This window comes from Balaenoptera borealis, assembly GCF_965194805.1.
Source record: "Balaenoptera borealis genome assembly, chromosome: 7".
NCBI classification, from domain to species: domain Eukaryota; kingdom Metazoa; phylum Chordata; class Mammalia; order Artiodactyla; family Balaenopteridae; genus Balaenoptera; species Balaenoptera borealis.
The window spans coordinates 124963444-124977318 of record NC_138864.1 but is presented as its reverse complement, the minus strand read 5'-3'; the positions used below and the strand labels follow the sequence as shown (position 1 = coordinate 124977318).

Below are 13875 nucleotides of genomic sequence, written 5' to 3'. Positions count from 1 at the left end.
TCATAATCACGACAAATCGCGTAACATTTATACAACGGGATAGTATGCGGCCGTTCCCAAGGACGACGCAGCTCCCTGTCAGCAGATACGCACAATCCTCCAGACGCGTCCCCGAATTAGAAGCCACACACGGTGCTCTCCCACTCGTGGGGGGAAACGTCGGCACGAGCCACCCTCCCACTCTCCTGCGGGAGGCTGCACACCTTTCCTCTCTCCTCAAACCTCCCACACCTCTCCCTCCATCCGCTGGTGGCATCGTTTCCTATTCCTGCGGACACCTGAAGCGGTCAGGAAGACCCCACTCCCTGCCCGCATGCCCACGTCCTCCCTCTGCCCCTCCTGTCCCACGATGGGCTGTCCTCTACTGGCACGCCTCACCCCTCCTGCCTGCCCCAGGATTTCGCTCCTGAAGTTTCTCCTTCTCTTTTCTGTATCCTCGATTCCTTCCCCTGACGGTGACAGGGTCATGACACTGGCAGATGAACATGCTGTAACATCCCCCTCCTTAAGAATGAGACAGCCCTGTCCTGACCCACATTCCTCTCTTGCACTGCCCCGTTTCTCCGCTCCCCTGTAAGCGAAGCTCCCAGGAACAGCCGTCCGCTTTGTGCCACATCCACTGCCCTGTCCCTTGTGAACCCGCGCCACCGGCCACTCCTCGCCCATGTCAACGCTGCCAGGGGGCTCCATGTCACCAAACCCCACGGTCATCTTTTTTTTTTTTTTAACTTTTTTAAAAAATTTAAGCATAGTTGATTTACAGTGTCGTGTTAGTTTCAGGTGCACAGCAAAGTGATTCAGCTATACATGTACATGTATCTACCCTTTTTCAAATTCTTCTCCCATTTAGGTTATTACAGAACATTGGGCAGAGTCCCCGGTGCTAGACAGCAGGTCCTTGTTGGTCATCCATTTTAAACACAGCAGTGTGTACCCGTGGTCATCTTGAACCCTCTTGTCACTCACAGAGCACCTACTACTCCTTCCCTCCCCGGACGCTCTGTCGGGTGGTCTCTGGATCCACCTCTCCTGGCTGTCTTCCTAATTCACGGCTGCTCCTTCGTGGACCCTCTGCTGGCTCCTCCTTATCTGCCCAACCTCTACCCGGGGGGGCCCCTGGTGCAGTCCTGACACCTTCTCTTTGCTGTCTACACTCGTACCTGAATCTCTTCCCGTTTCATGGCTTGAAATGCCAGCCTTTGGTCGATGACTTCCAAATGCATATCTCCAGCCAGATGTCTCCCCTGTTGCTCTGGGATTTTCCCTCAGGTGTCTGGGTATCCTACAGGCATCTCAGATTCACTACAGCCAAAAGGAGACTCTCCACTTCCCAGCCCCTCCCGGGAAACGGGATCGTTCCACTTGCTCAGGCCCCAAACTTCAGAGCCACAGGGCACTCTTTTCTCTCAGCCCCCACATCCAATCTATCCGCAAATTCTGGGGATTCTGTCTTCAGAATATATTTGGAAGCAACTCCTCACCACCCTGCCGCTGCCCCCGTGGTCGGAGCCACGGTCGTCTCTGGCTTGAATGTCAGCGATAGCTCCTTACTAGGCTGCGCGGGTCCCTCCTTTCACTCTTTGCAACCTGTACACGTGACGGCCAGGCTGATCCTTAAAAACTCAAACTCAATCTTGTCCTTCTTCTAGTTGACACTATCCCACCTCGCTCAGATAAAAGTCCCCAAACACTAGCCCACCCGTCCTTTTGCCACCTCTGGCCACACTGCCCTCCGGACCCCCCCCCAGCAGCCTCCTCCGCAGCTCCACACTTCGTTCAGCCCCTCACAGCCGCCGCACTTCTGCTCAAATGTTCAGGGTCAGAGCCGTAGTCGGGGTGCCTGGCAGAAGCTGGGCCTGCGGAGGGAGGGTCTGCCTGGCGGAGTGGGAGCCACAGGGGAAAGAAACACTGTGCAAGATGCTGCCCCAGGAAAAACAAGGCAAGACGAAATCCCTGGGGTCCTTCCTCTTCCACTCCAGACCCCCGTCTCCCCGACTGTTTCCCACTGGCCAAACCTGGCCAGACACCAGTTGGCCAAAGATCCTGGGACTGCAGTTCCCGGCAACACAGAGCAGGTAGGACAGCGAACATCTAAGAGCAGAGGCAATGACCCCCCAAAAAACACCCCCACTAGAAAGAGCAAGTCTCCAGACAGGCTGAAAAATCAGTCCCTGGTGAAGGAGTGATTAAACGACACAATGCTCTAGACGTATCTGTTCTTAGACTTGCAAAGATAAACAAAAGATTTGGAACCAGCGATCCTGTCCTATGGAGATGTAGGGTCTCCTTGAAGCTCGGCTACGAAGAGCCGCTCTCCTGGCCTTCTAACCACGAGAGTCACGGACAACACGTCGGCCTCAGCGTGTGTGCCCTGGAGTCTTGGCTGTGAGCCCGCACCGCCCCAACCCTGCACTGCGCGCCAGGGCTTTGGGAGAAGCTGGGGCACCCACCTCCACCAGGTGCTGGGAAGTCCTGGACCATGGGTGAATACGCTACAATGGCAGGAAAACGTTCTCTCAGGCTGGTCGAAGAACAATGAACCCTGTAATTACACTTTATTTTTTGACCTAGAGGGTAAAGAGCCACAATGAGCGGGGAGAGGAAAAACAAGCCAGGCCTCTGGCACCGTGATGCTCTTGGGAGTGTGTGTTGCAATGAACTGAAATGAGCTGACGCAAGGCGTTTTAGTCAGAAAATCTCTCTCTCCCCATCCTCTCCCAAGAGCTCATGCAATTCTTAGGAGTTATATTTAGGAACATTTTACAAAGTGCTGTTCTGACCCACATGGCATAAGGAGGGTTGTCAAAAACCACTAGGTCCTTGAGAGCCTACCGCCTGTCCGTCCAGAGCCCTTGAACGGAGCCTCTTGTGGGCTCTGTCTGTGCACCAGATGGGCACTTACTGATTACGGTATAAAGTGCTAAGGTACAAGGACGGGACTAGAGGTTAGCAAGGCCGAGCATGGGTTTAACTCTGGGTGTGGCTGGGCCCTCGTGGGGAGGGACGCTCTGAGAGCCGGGAGGACATCTGTGCATCTTCAGTGGGGCTCAGGGGTCAGCAGGTCCAAGTCTGTACACACCTACCAATCCAGGACAGGACCTGGTGCTCTGCTCCCCAAACGTGGCCAATCCCTAGGAATTGTAAATATATTTTTTCTGGAATCTTGTTGAAAAGCTATAACTGGCATTCTTTTTTTTTAAGTATACCTTTCAGCACTTTTTTTTTTTCCCTTTGGCCACACCACACAGCATGCGGGATCTTAGTTCCCCGACCAGGGATCGAACCCATGCCCCCTGCAGTGGAAGCGTGGAGTCTTAACCACTGGACCGTCAGGGAAGTCTCTGTAACTGGCATTCTCAAGGCCAGGTCTGGACATCAGCTGCAAGTCACACAAAGGGATGGTAACGACGGTGCTGGTAAGCGCCCTCCCGTAAAAGTTCACGTTCAATTTGAACTGCAATATATGAACTTTGGGTCCAGTCTAATAACCAAAGTAATTTTATTTGTTGGGAAATTACTACAATTAATGTGCAATATTTAATCACGTCTGAAATAGACGGGTAAGTGAGAGGTCAGGAAGTCAGTCATGAGCCATAGTCAGATAACAGTGGTATTCCAAATTTCCCAGAGTTAATCTGTATGCTTCTGGCGTGTTCAAAGCTCAGAACAAAGTTGAGAACCAAAAGACACAGACCTCTAGTCAAATCCTGCAGCCCAGGGAGCCCAAACCCATTACCTGGATGGGAGGTTATGCCGGATCACCAGGACAAAGGTCACATGGGAAACACTGTAAAGCAGCCATTGGTGGAACCAAGGACTTTATTCCCAACTAATGCGGTTTATGTGTTGATTACCCTTAGTCAAGGAAGGGAGCATAACAGCTGGGATTACCTATCCTTTTATTTAGCAAACCGACCCCTCCCCCTGCCCAGTGCTGGGTGGCCACACATACCCTGCTTGCTGAACCTGCCATTCTTTAGATCTCCTGGGTGTGTGTGCAGGCACAGAGCTGGTCAAGACAGCAGGCTACTCTCTAGAGAAAAGATGGGAATGACAAGTCTGCCCTTGGGAGAGTATTGCCACAGAGTTTACCTTTACCTCAATCCAAAGTACTTCTTAGATTCCATGATCGGGACTGCCTCATGGTCAACTGGTGTTACGGGTGAAGAGCAATCTGGAACACAGATAAAGAAGTGGCTTGCATGGGTCCCCCCCCAGAAAATCTAAAGGGACCCAGGAAAGGGTTGTCAGGAGAGGTGCTGGTCCGGAGCACCTGCCTCCACTTCTCCCCATGGATGGGTATTCATGGTTCCATTTGCACCAGGGAGCACAAGCTGTCACAAGGTTACACAATCAGTGGCCAAGTTTAAAGGGAGATAAAAACTGGAATGTGACCCTCAGTCTGGTTTTCATGATTAGATAACACCCTCTTCGCTTGATAGCCCATGAGCTATCAGAGCGTTTACAGAGTCCTGAGTCCAAGCCTCATGGTTTCCTTTTCCCAAGAGTTGCTTTTTTGCACAGAATTGAGTCGCTGGTGTCCTGACTACATAGACCACTGTTTTCCCCTCAACTCTATGTCACAGGCACAGAGACCAAGGCAGCTAAGATGTTCAATCATTTGTCCAAGGTCACCCTGACGGAGGTTCCTCAATAATGCTGTCAACCTTGTGCAAAGCTTTTAAAAAGGAGGGGCCACATTTTTAAAATGTCGTTCCAGAGGACACAGCAAATTAAGATCAATGGACAGAAGTTAAATGGATTACAAAGCACTCTGACAGCTAGTCTCAGTTTCCCTCATCTGTAAAATGCCTAGGAGAGTTTTCTTAGGGGATTTTAATAGAAATTAGGTAAGATAATTAATATGAACTACCTAATATAATGTCTGATATGTAATAGGTAATCAAAAAGTTAATTCCTTTCTTCTTCCTGACAGTGGAACGTATCACCACTGAATATAGGAATTCACCAGACACAGATGTCTCTCTACAGACCCTTGTTCGCCAAGATTCCTTCTAACTGCAACATTCCAAGTTTACAGGGCAGACTTTAAATCTATGAGTGCATCACAAATTCTAAGACTTTCTAAGTTGTCAATGCTCTACTAAGATGACTCATGGTTTCCAGAGTCATTTTCATTTATATGGGATATTAATAGACAAAATGGAAAAAAAAGGGGGTGGGTGGGTAGGGACCAGTTAATCTAGAAAACTAGGCTAAGTGAAATTCATCCTGTAAATTCTTAATCCAGAGTTTCATTTATGTTGACTGTTGTACTCTGTGTATTTCACTTCTCAACTAGATTGTAGGTCTTCAGTGCAGCATTTTAAATGGTCTTCTCTGAATGAAGTGCTGCCCTGGCTGGGGAAGAGGTGGCACCATCATGGTGCGCCAGTGTGATGACCTGGAGCCCTGGGGGTACATCAAACGTCCAGGGGATGTTAGTCTGGGGTGTTAGTGGTGGTATAGCAATTACACCAACACATGCGTGGTATAAAACAGGGTTAATAACATCCTCTCCCATAGATGTATTGAAACACCCCAGCAATGGCACCTAGTAGGTGCCATATATCGGTAACTCTATGAGGAGCCTAGACAAATGATGCCCCAAATGGACACATCTTCAAAATAACCCCTTCCCCTGAGAACCTCTGTCTTAAACCATCTGTGGGGAAGGACCAGGGGTCTTTTGTTTGCTTGTTTGTTTTAAATGTTCAATTCATCGTGAAATGGAATGAAGGAAAAAAAGGAAGGAAAAAAAATGGCTGGTAAACTTCTTCTGACTCCATCTATAAGAAACACCCAAATTTCAAAAAAAAAAAAAAATTAACATGTGGAACCCAAAAAAAGGAGAGGGCTCTTGAAATGCAGGCAATATGGTAAAATGTTTTGATTTAAGATTCCCAGGCAGTAAAGTCTGCACTCCAACAAAACAAACTCAGAAAACAAATGAATTTTATTAATGAATGATCGGGCATATTTACTCAAATCAACTGACAAAAGTACGTATTCTAACAATCGCTAGACGAGGCCCTTCAACCATGACAGGCCTCAGGCAAAGCGTTCAGTGTTGAGAAGTAACAGCGGCTTCCTCATTCTGAATCCGTCCCAGGAGGGGCCTCCCAGTGGCTCCCGGACTTCCCCTCCTGGTTCTCCATCTCTCCTTTTCAAACCCGTTCTCAGCAAATGGAGTGATTTGCATGCCTTGGCAAATAATCATTGTGATAGGGATTAAAACATTAAACTGAAGAGGTGAAATTTAAATGACAGTTGGGGTCATTTTGAGTGGGTAAAGGTGGGCTTTATACCACATCACATAGGCTGAAGGTCCACCCTTTTCTACTTCTAACCAGTGTTTCTAGCATTTAGTGAAATAATGCAGTCAGTCTCCTGAAATCCTCCTGCAGGCAGCCAGTCACAAAAAGGTCAAAGCGAGAAACGCCACACCTGTGGGGCAGGGATGGCCACCGGGTTTTTGAACCCAGGTGCGGTCCCCTCCAGAGCACTGCAACCTTCTGTCCAGAAAGCACTACTCCGGGACCAGGAGGGTCTTCAGTCTGGCTCCATTCTGGACTGGAGAGCCGGGAGGAGAAGGAAGATAAACCCACCAGAAACCCACCCCTCTGAACCACGGCACCACCCAGACCGCAGGAACTCGGATGGGAGAGGGAAACAGGGAAGATGGCTGAACCAGGGTTCCTCCTGGCTGGGTGGGGGGCACCGCCTAAGGGGCGGCCCTGAAAGCGGGCTCACCCTCCTCCCCAGTGCGAATCTCCGCACCTGGACAGGAGTGAAGGCCATCTCCTCACAGACCCCAGGGCGTTCCCAAAGCGACCTGTGTCCCGTTCTTTCTCGGGTGGCCTCCCCGCCCCACTGATTACGGGGAGCAGCAGCGCTGACGTCAGCGTTCAGGGCGCTCGAGTGACTTTTGGGGCCACTCTATCCTCAGAACCTAGAGCAGGAGAGGAGGCGACTCCCGACCGAGCACTCACCTTACTCCCAGCCAGGCGGGCAGGGGGCTGGGGGGTGAGGATCGCGCCATCCTGGGGCCCACCTCGGCGGGTGGTGGGGGGGCGCACCGCCACCCAGAAGAACGCCCCACCGGCCCTCGGCTACGGGCGGTGCCAGACGGGCAACGCGATGGCTGAGACCGTGGCAGCACGTGGGGGACTCGCGCGGGGTTTACTGCCCTCTCCTCCACTGTTTCTTCCGCAGTCTTAGGAACCCCGCGTACACGGCGGCGCCGGGTTGCTGACTCCGCGCCCGACACTTACCGCCGATCCCCTGGTGAACCTGAGCAAAGCCGGGTGGGGTGGGGTACGGCGGGGTGGGGGTGAAAACCCGCACTCCGCCCGCAACACTGACCGCTCTCAGTGCGCATTCAAGTCCGCACGCCGGCAGGGAGGGGCCCAAGCCGCGGTTTTCCGAGAAGCACGTGCGGGTCAGCGCGCATCCCAGCGAAACCCGCGCTTCCGCCGCGGCCGGGTCTGCGGGGCACAGTGCGCGTGTGCGTGTGTTAGCGGGTGAGGCATAAACAGACACTGGGGGACGACAGGAGTCAGAAATCATCTCGGAGCGAGTCCCGCGCCGCCGCGGCCGCAGGGGGCGGCGGGGTTCGGCGGGCGGAGCGGGAGGGCGCGCCGCGCACTTCCTGTTCGAGACACGCCGCCGTCCACCGCCCCGCAAGCCTGCGTCGGTGCCGGGCCCGGCCCTTCGTTGACCCCTCGGGCCCCGGGGCCGCGGCGAGGCGGCGGAACGGACCGGGCGCCTGCCCTCCGCTCCCCGCGGGGCTCCCGCACGCCCTCCGGCCGGCAGGGCGGCCGCCAGAACTCGTGCTCGCAGTCGAGCTTCAGCCCAGTTGCGAAGAGTGTTCGCGCTTGCACCTCCTCTTCCCCTCCTCCCTCCCTCCCTCTCGCCCAGAAAGGAGGACGGACCTTGTTCCAGGCTGCGGGCTGGTTTATTCTCCGGTGGAGGGTCATATTAACATACAAACCGTCTGGCTCTCGCCAGATTTTCCACTTAGGCATAGGCATAGGAGGGCTGCTTCCCAAATTGCCGTGTTTAATTGCACCTGCCTTTCTGATTACCTCTGGGAATCTGTGGGAGGAGCCGAGAGGGTGAAAAATGTTGCTTCGCTTTGCAAAAGGAAGAAAACTTTGTCACCCAGCGGGAGACCTCTGCCACGCGTAGCCCGGTGAGAGACCAGAACCAGTACAGCCTTTGGCTTTGATTTCGCATCCGAAGAGCCCGTAGGAGGAAGAGGACACGTGAACTCGGCGCTCCCGCCGACCGCCACCCCAGCTCCACCTTCCCTCCCCGCGGAAGTCCCCACGCGGTGTCTTCAGGGTGCAAGGACAGTAAACAGCGCGCGGCTCGCGGCCGACGGCTGGAGCCGGGCTGGGAAGGAGAGGACCGAATTCCAGGAACGAGTCACCCGGAATTAACTTCTGGTTAAAGTTATGGGAAGCGCGGCCATGGACACCAAGAAGAAGAAGGACGTTTCCAGCCCCGGCGGGAGCAGCGGCAAGAAGAACAGCAGCCAGAAGCGGCGTTCGCTGCGAGTGCACATTCCGGTGAGTCCCACCCCGCCGTCCCCGGCCCCCCACCCTCGGGTCGCTGCGACCCGGCGCGGAAGCGGTTAACGCGGGACGCCCCGCGCGCGCCGTGCGTGCCCCTCCTGTCACTTCGGGCGGCTTGGGGAAGGGTGGAGGCGCGGGGCCGAGCTGGGCCGCTGTGCCCGGGCTCCATCCCTCTCCCCACCCGCGTGCCGCCGGTGCTCGGCGACCGTCTGCGGCGGGGGCGGGAGCTGCGGGGCGGGCTGTGCGTAGCACGGCATCCCGCCGGGTGCGGGTGCTGGGGCGGGGGCGGGGGCGGAGGGGCGGTGCGTAGCGTTGTTTTGTTGAAAAAGGACAGTGTGGACTGAGCTCCGGGGAGGTGGAGCCGCGCGCCGCTGCCGGGGGCTGAGGGGAGGGGCGGTGGGTGGGGACAGCGGGGGAGGGGGGCGTTGGCTGTGTAGCTGCGCCCTCAAATGGACGCCCCCCCTGCTCCCCAGTTTCCCTCGGGTGACTCTGGGCCGGGGGCTGGAGACTCCTCTGCCGCCGGCCCCTTTGCCTGACCCTGGGAGCACCTTTCAGGCACTTAGGGGCTCGGGACTCCCTAAGGCGTGCAGGGCCCTCGCGAACTTCAGCCCTGGCCACGCCGGCAGCCGGGCCCGGACTTTGGCGACATCGATCGGTCTGCTGCTTGATTTTTTCCAGCTGGAGGGAGCGGCGGGCGGGGTCGTGCGCCCACCCTGCGCTTTGCCTGCCCAGGTAGCCCGTGGCCCCCGAAGCCTTCCCTAGCCTCCCCGTGGGGGGACGTGCGGCGCAGCCCTTACCTGCACCGGAAGGAAACCCCCAACTGGGTCACACCCCCCAGCCTTCACCAACCAAGTAAATGTACACACACACACGCACACACACACACACACGCGCACACACACACGTGGGCTCTATGGAAAATGCAATTTTGATCACGGATGAGGGTCTTGGGCACGGGTTGGGGGTGCGGGGTGAGGCCCACCCTCCAGGACTGTCTCCGAGGACACCTTGTTAAAGACACCTCCTTAAAGCTAATCAATCCTTCCTGACGGCAGCATGGGGCCTGGGGCAGGGCAGCTGGTCACGCACTTTCTGCTGCGAACCACCTTAGGCACTTCATTCCTGTGTTTGTTGACCGCAGCTCCTCCTTCCCAGGCCTGTGTGCACACATTGGCCAGGAAGGGTAGGGAGCCCCCGGAGCCCCAGACATCTGATGGGTACTTCAGGGAGCAGCCTCAAGTTGGGAAGGGTGGCCAGCCCTCCCTGGCAAGGGGCCGCTCAGGGAGCAGGTGACTGGACCCCTGCCTGCTGTGTGACCACCAGGGTGATGACCCAAATATGCAGGAATATGCATTCCTTTGAATAAACATTCTATATGAAAATGAGATATTCCTGTTTACATTGCTAATGTGAGACATTTTAAGCCATATTTGTAAATAAAAAGTTAGACACAGGTACTCCTAACCTCCCTCGGCAGTCATCACTTGGCTGAAACGTTTAACCCCTCAGCTTCTCCCATTTGTCAAACAGATAATAGTTCTGCTTTGCCTACCTTTCAGGGATGTTGAAATAAAATAACTCATGGGAAAGCTCTTACTAATGCAAAGTGTTATATGAATGTATGGCTATTACATCTATATCAGAGCACCTAATTTAAAAGAGAGAGAAAAGAAAATGACATTGTCCAGTGCCCAGGCCATATCGTATTTACGTTGATTGGTGAGGCCAGTCTCAAATAGGAGTATGTGTGTGGGGTGCGCTCCAGAGGTGGTGTAGGACAAAATCCAGAACCTGGAAAGGGACTGAGCGGCCAGGCTGTGAAAGTGGAAAAGCCACGATATAGTCGGAATACTCCGACCAGCCTTCCTGCTGCTGGTGATGACTTTGGCTGATTTAGACAACGTTCTTGGCATGATGCAGCCCTTACAGAAAGTTCTGTTCACTCAATTATTCCACGACACGTGTGCCATGCTGCTTGATGGTGAGATCCAGGGGGGAACGAGAGGGGCTCTGTCTCCACCCTCACAGGGCTTGCCTTTGCTTGCGGGGGGGGGGACCGGGGGGTCTTCTCACTAACCAACTAGTAATTACCTGTTGATCCTTGTGCTGGGCTGGGTGAGAGTTACACTCTAGCTGGGAAAATACAGCATTCAAACAGATGTTAGCAGATGACCCAAGGGCACAAGATGACCAGTGCAGGCAGTACCTGCTTTCAGAGGGGAGAGAAGGGAGAGGTGGCAGTACATTGACATGTTTAGAGAGACATTAGACCCAGAGGTGGTAGGCAGGACAGAGACATGGCAGGGGTTACCCCTGCCCGGGAACCAGCCTGAGCACCCCCATGGAGTCGGGGAGTTGGAGGACTGCTTCCAACTCCAGTGAAGAGCCCCTTTTCATGGAAGAAAGAGTTTGAGTATCAGAGTAATCAGAAATACATCAAGGCCAGATCAAGGAGAGCCTTGAGGTTGGATTGCATGATTTAGCAAATAAAAATACTAAATGCCCAGTTAAATTAGAATTTTAAACAATGAACAACTTTTTAGTATGTGAATGTGCCAGGCCCCATTTGGGATAAACTTATACTAAAAAATACCCATCGTTATCTGAAATCCCAGTTTAACTGGCGTCCTGTATCTTCTCTGGCAGCCCTCCCTGGAAGGTAGGCCCGGGGATGAGGATGTCCCCTGAAGCCACTGAGAAGCTGCAGTAGGCGCTGTTGGGGCCCTGCCCGGTGTGCCCATAGCCCACCCAGCGTTCTCCGCGGCCTTGCTGGACAGCTCCACGCCACACCACAGTTTCTCACTGTGTCTTTCTTGCTCCTGAAGGAACCCTCCTGAATAGGGGCAGTTTGCTCAGCCTGAGTACAGGCTGGGCTGGAAATGCTGGGATTGGGATTATGCCCTAAGGGGCAACCCTCAGGCAGGGAGGGATGCAGGTGGGACTGTTCCCCAGCCTCCCCATCCCCGGGGGTGATGGTTCTGACATGGGTTCTGCAGGATGCCTCAGAGGGTGGCAGCAGGGCCCAGCCCCTGTTGCCCGCAGTGGTGGTCTGATCATCAATAATGCACCCTTTCTGGCTGTTCCGGCTTCCCTGCCTCACTTGCCCTGCTTCCTGGTATAAATGACTGAATCTAAGTCGTTGTCTCACTGTTTTGGGCCAGGGGGGATTTAAACTAAGAAGCAATTAAAGGTGATGAAAACAACGCTTTGTGAGAACTAGCCTGGTGGCAGCATGTACCAGGACATTCGGGATTCTAAAGAGTGACTCCTGGAAGACACTGTGGCCTGGCAGTCCTGTGGGTGGGGTCATTTGGTGGCGTCCAGTGACACTCACAGTGATGAGGCCTCCTGGGACCTCCAGTGTCCAAGCAGCTTGTCTTTTTACTGAATTGGATTGTGTCCTTTTTGGACACGATTGGACTCAGTCTCAACCCCCATATCTGGTGCATAAACAGAACCATGACCAAGGATGTTGGGGGAAATCATTGCAAACCTTCATCCTAGGCTCCGATTATCTTTAACCATCTTCACTCTGCCTTCCTACCAATAGCGCCTGCTGTGCCGTGAGACACCAGAAAAGAGGAATCAATTTTAGGGGATACACTAGGGACTTGGGTGACAGCGGGTAGTGGAGACCCAGAGTTACTAACTAAAGTCATTTATTCATTGAATTCTATCGTAGGGAGAATGGCCCTTGGGCCTAATGGAGGGTGTAACCTTGCTTGATTTTAGTCTCAGTTTGGATCACCTTTATGGGAAACTCTCTCGGATCTTGTCACGGGAAAGAGAAGGAGAGAGAGGAGAGGAGAGGAAGAGGAAAGCCTGAGTGCAGGTTCCTTTGGGGTTGCGCTGGGCCTTTAAATTAGCGAGATGGGCGTAGTGTTTCAGAGTCCTGCTGAGTTGGCACCTCGCCTGGGTTCTCTTCCCTCAGCCTTCATCCGTAATGTAAAGCGGGAATAATAATCAAGGTGGTGGGAATGCGTTTAGAAAATACCTCATTAGAAGTCTAGCTGTGCGTGACGATCTGCCAGCACTTTGCCAGAGAAGCCATTGCTGGGAGTAAGCATGTTCTTTCCTCCTTTTTGTCCAAGAAAAATCATTTTCCCTATTAATGCTGAAATTTATGTATCTTAGACATATTTTAGTTGATGACCGTGGGCTGGGTTGTTGACTGTATTGTTGGTCTCTGGAACTGTTCACAAGCCAGTGACAGAGCAGGAGGCCAAGGGGGCAGGGAGGGCTTTGGAGAGAAGGACCCACACAGGAGCCTGTGGGGACACTGAGGCAGCTGGAGGGGGTCGGGCTCGATCCGAGGTGGTGGCCCGATATTCGCTGCTGGCGGAACGCACGAGTCCCCAGGCCTCTTGGGAGAGGTGCTCCAGAAATCCTTCACAGTCCCTGGAGACAACCTAAACATAGAGCCAGGGGCAGCTGGCCAGTCCCAGAAGGTTGTGGAGACACAGCTTGGCTTGGGCCTGCCACTAGGGATGCCTTCGCTTGTGGTGTCTCCGGAGGGAGGCCTCACGCTGCTGGAGGCCCAGCGCCCTTCACCTTGGCGATGGGCCGGTGACCAGTAGCCTCCATCCAATCAGATCCGCTCCGCTAGGGCCGTGCATACAGGAGGGGGCATCGCCCGGATGCGGGTGGGGATGGGAGCTGCCTTTCTGCCCCGGGGGCTGGAGGACCCAGTGACAGCAGTGCTCACTGCCCAATACACCATCGAAACACCCTGGACTGAAGCCTCGGTGAAGAGAAAGGGGATCCCGTGTGGCACAGTGTGGGTATCAGTTTTGACCTTGGCCTTGACCTTGGTCAGTTTGTACCACCTTGAGCAAGATTTGTTGGGTTAGGGTTTAGGGCAGTGTTTTTCAAAGTGCAGTTCGTGGACCAGCTTAAGCAGAACCACCCGGTGTTTGTTTAAAATGTAAAATCCTAGGTCTCAGCCCAGAACTGCTGAATCAGAGTATCTGGGGAGTGGGACCTGTGGTTCTTTGTTTTTGGTAAGTTCTCCAGGTGACTCTTATGCCTACAGGGGTTTAAAAAACAATTGATTTCCAACTTCCTCAGCGTAGCGATGATCTGTTCTCCTGCCCCTGTGAGTTATTCTATCAATCTGTCCATCCACCCATCTAAGTATCCGTGTGTCTGTCCATCTGTCCATCTGTCTATCTATCATCTGCACTTTTTCAGCTGTCATTGAGAAGAGAGATCCTTGGCTGCTGACTGTTAAACAAAGGTGGAATATTTCTGGCTCCCAAATAAAGATGAATGTCCAGATAGGCCCCCAGCCTGAGTA

General features: G+C 53.7%; 1 protein-coding gene and 1 long non-coding RNA gene across 6 annotated transcripts in view; one reads left to right on the top strand and one right to left on the bottom strand.

Moving 5' to 3' along the window:
* Positions 1 to 5938: 5938 nt before the first annotated feature.
* Positions 5939 to 6516, bottom strand: LOC309631996. Its single transcript, XR_014246686.1, has 2 exons — positions 6448 to 6516; positions 5939 to 6204 (listed from the first exon to the last, which is right to left on the bottom strand). It is a non-coding gene; the product is annotated as an uncharacterized lncRNA (long non-coding RNA).
* A 1496-nt stretch (positions 6517 to 8012) lies between these two features.
* The window catches only part of PRKAG2 (protein kinase AMP-activated non-catalytic subunit gamma 2), a 282829-nt gene continuing 276966 nt past the window's right edge, over positions 8013 to 13875 (top strand). For 3 of the 5 annotated variants that reach the window (XM_082398968.1, XM_082398965.1, XM_082398969.1), the window contains exon 1: positions 8324 to 8573. In XM_082398968.1, the coding sequence (XP_082255094.1) occupies positions 8460 to 8573 (114 nt within the window). In that variant the 5' untranslated portion in view covers positions 8324 to 8459. Of the gene's footprint in view, positions 8574 to 13875 lie in introns of all 5 variants that reach the window. The other 2 variants (XR_014246663.1, XM_082398971.1) reach the window with 2 other exon arrangements.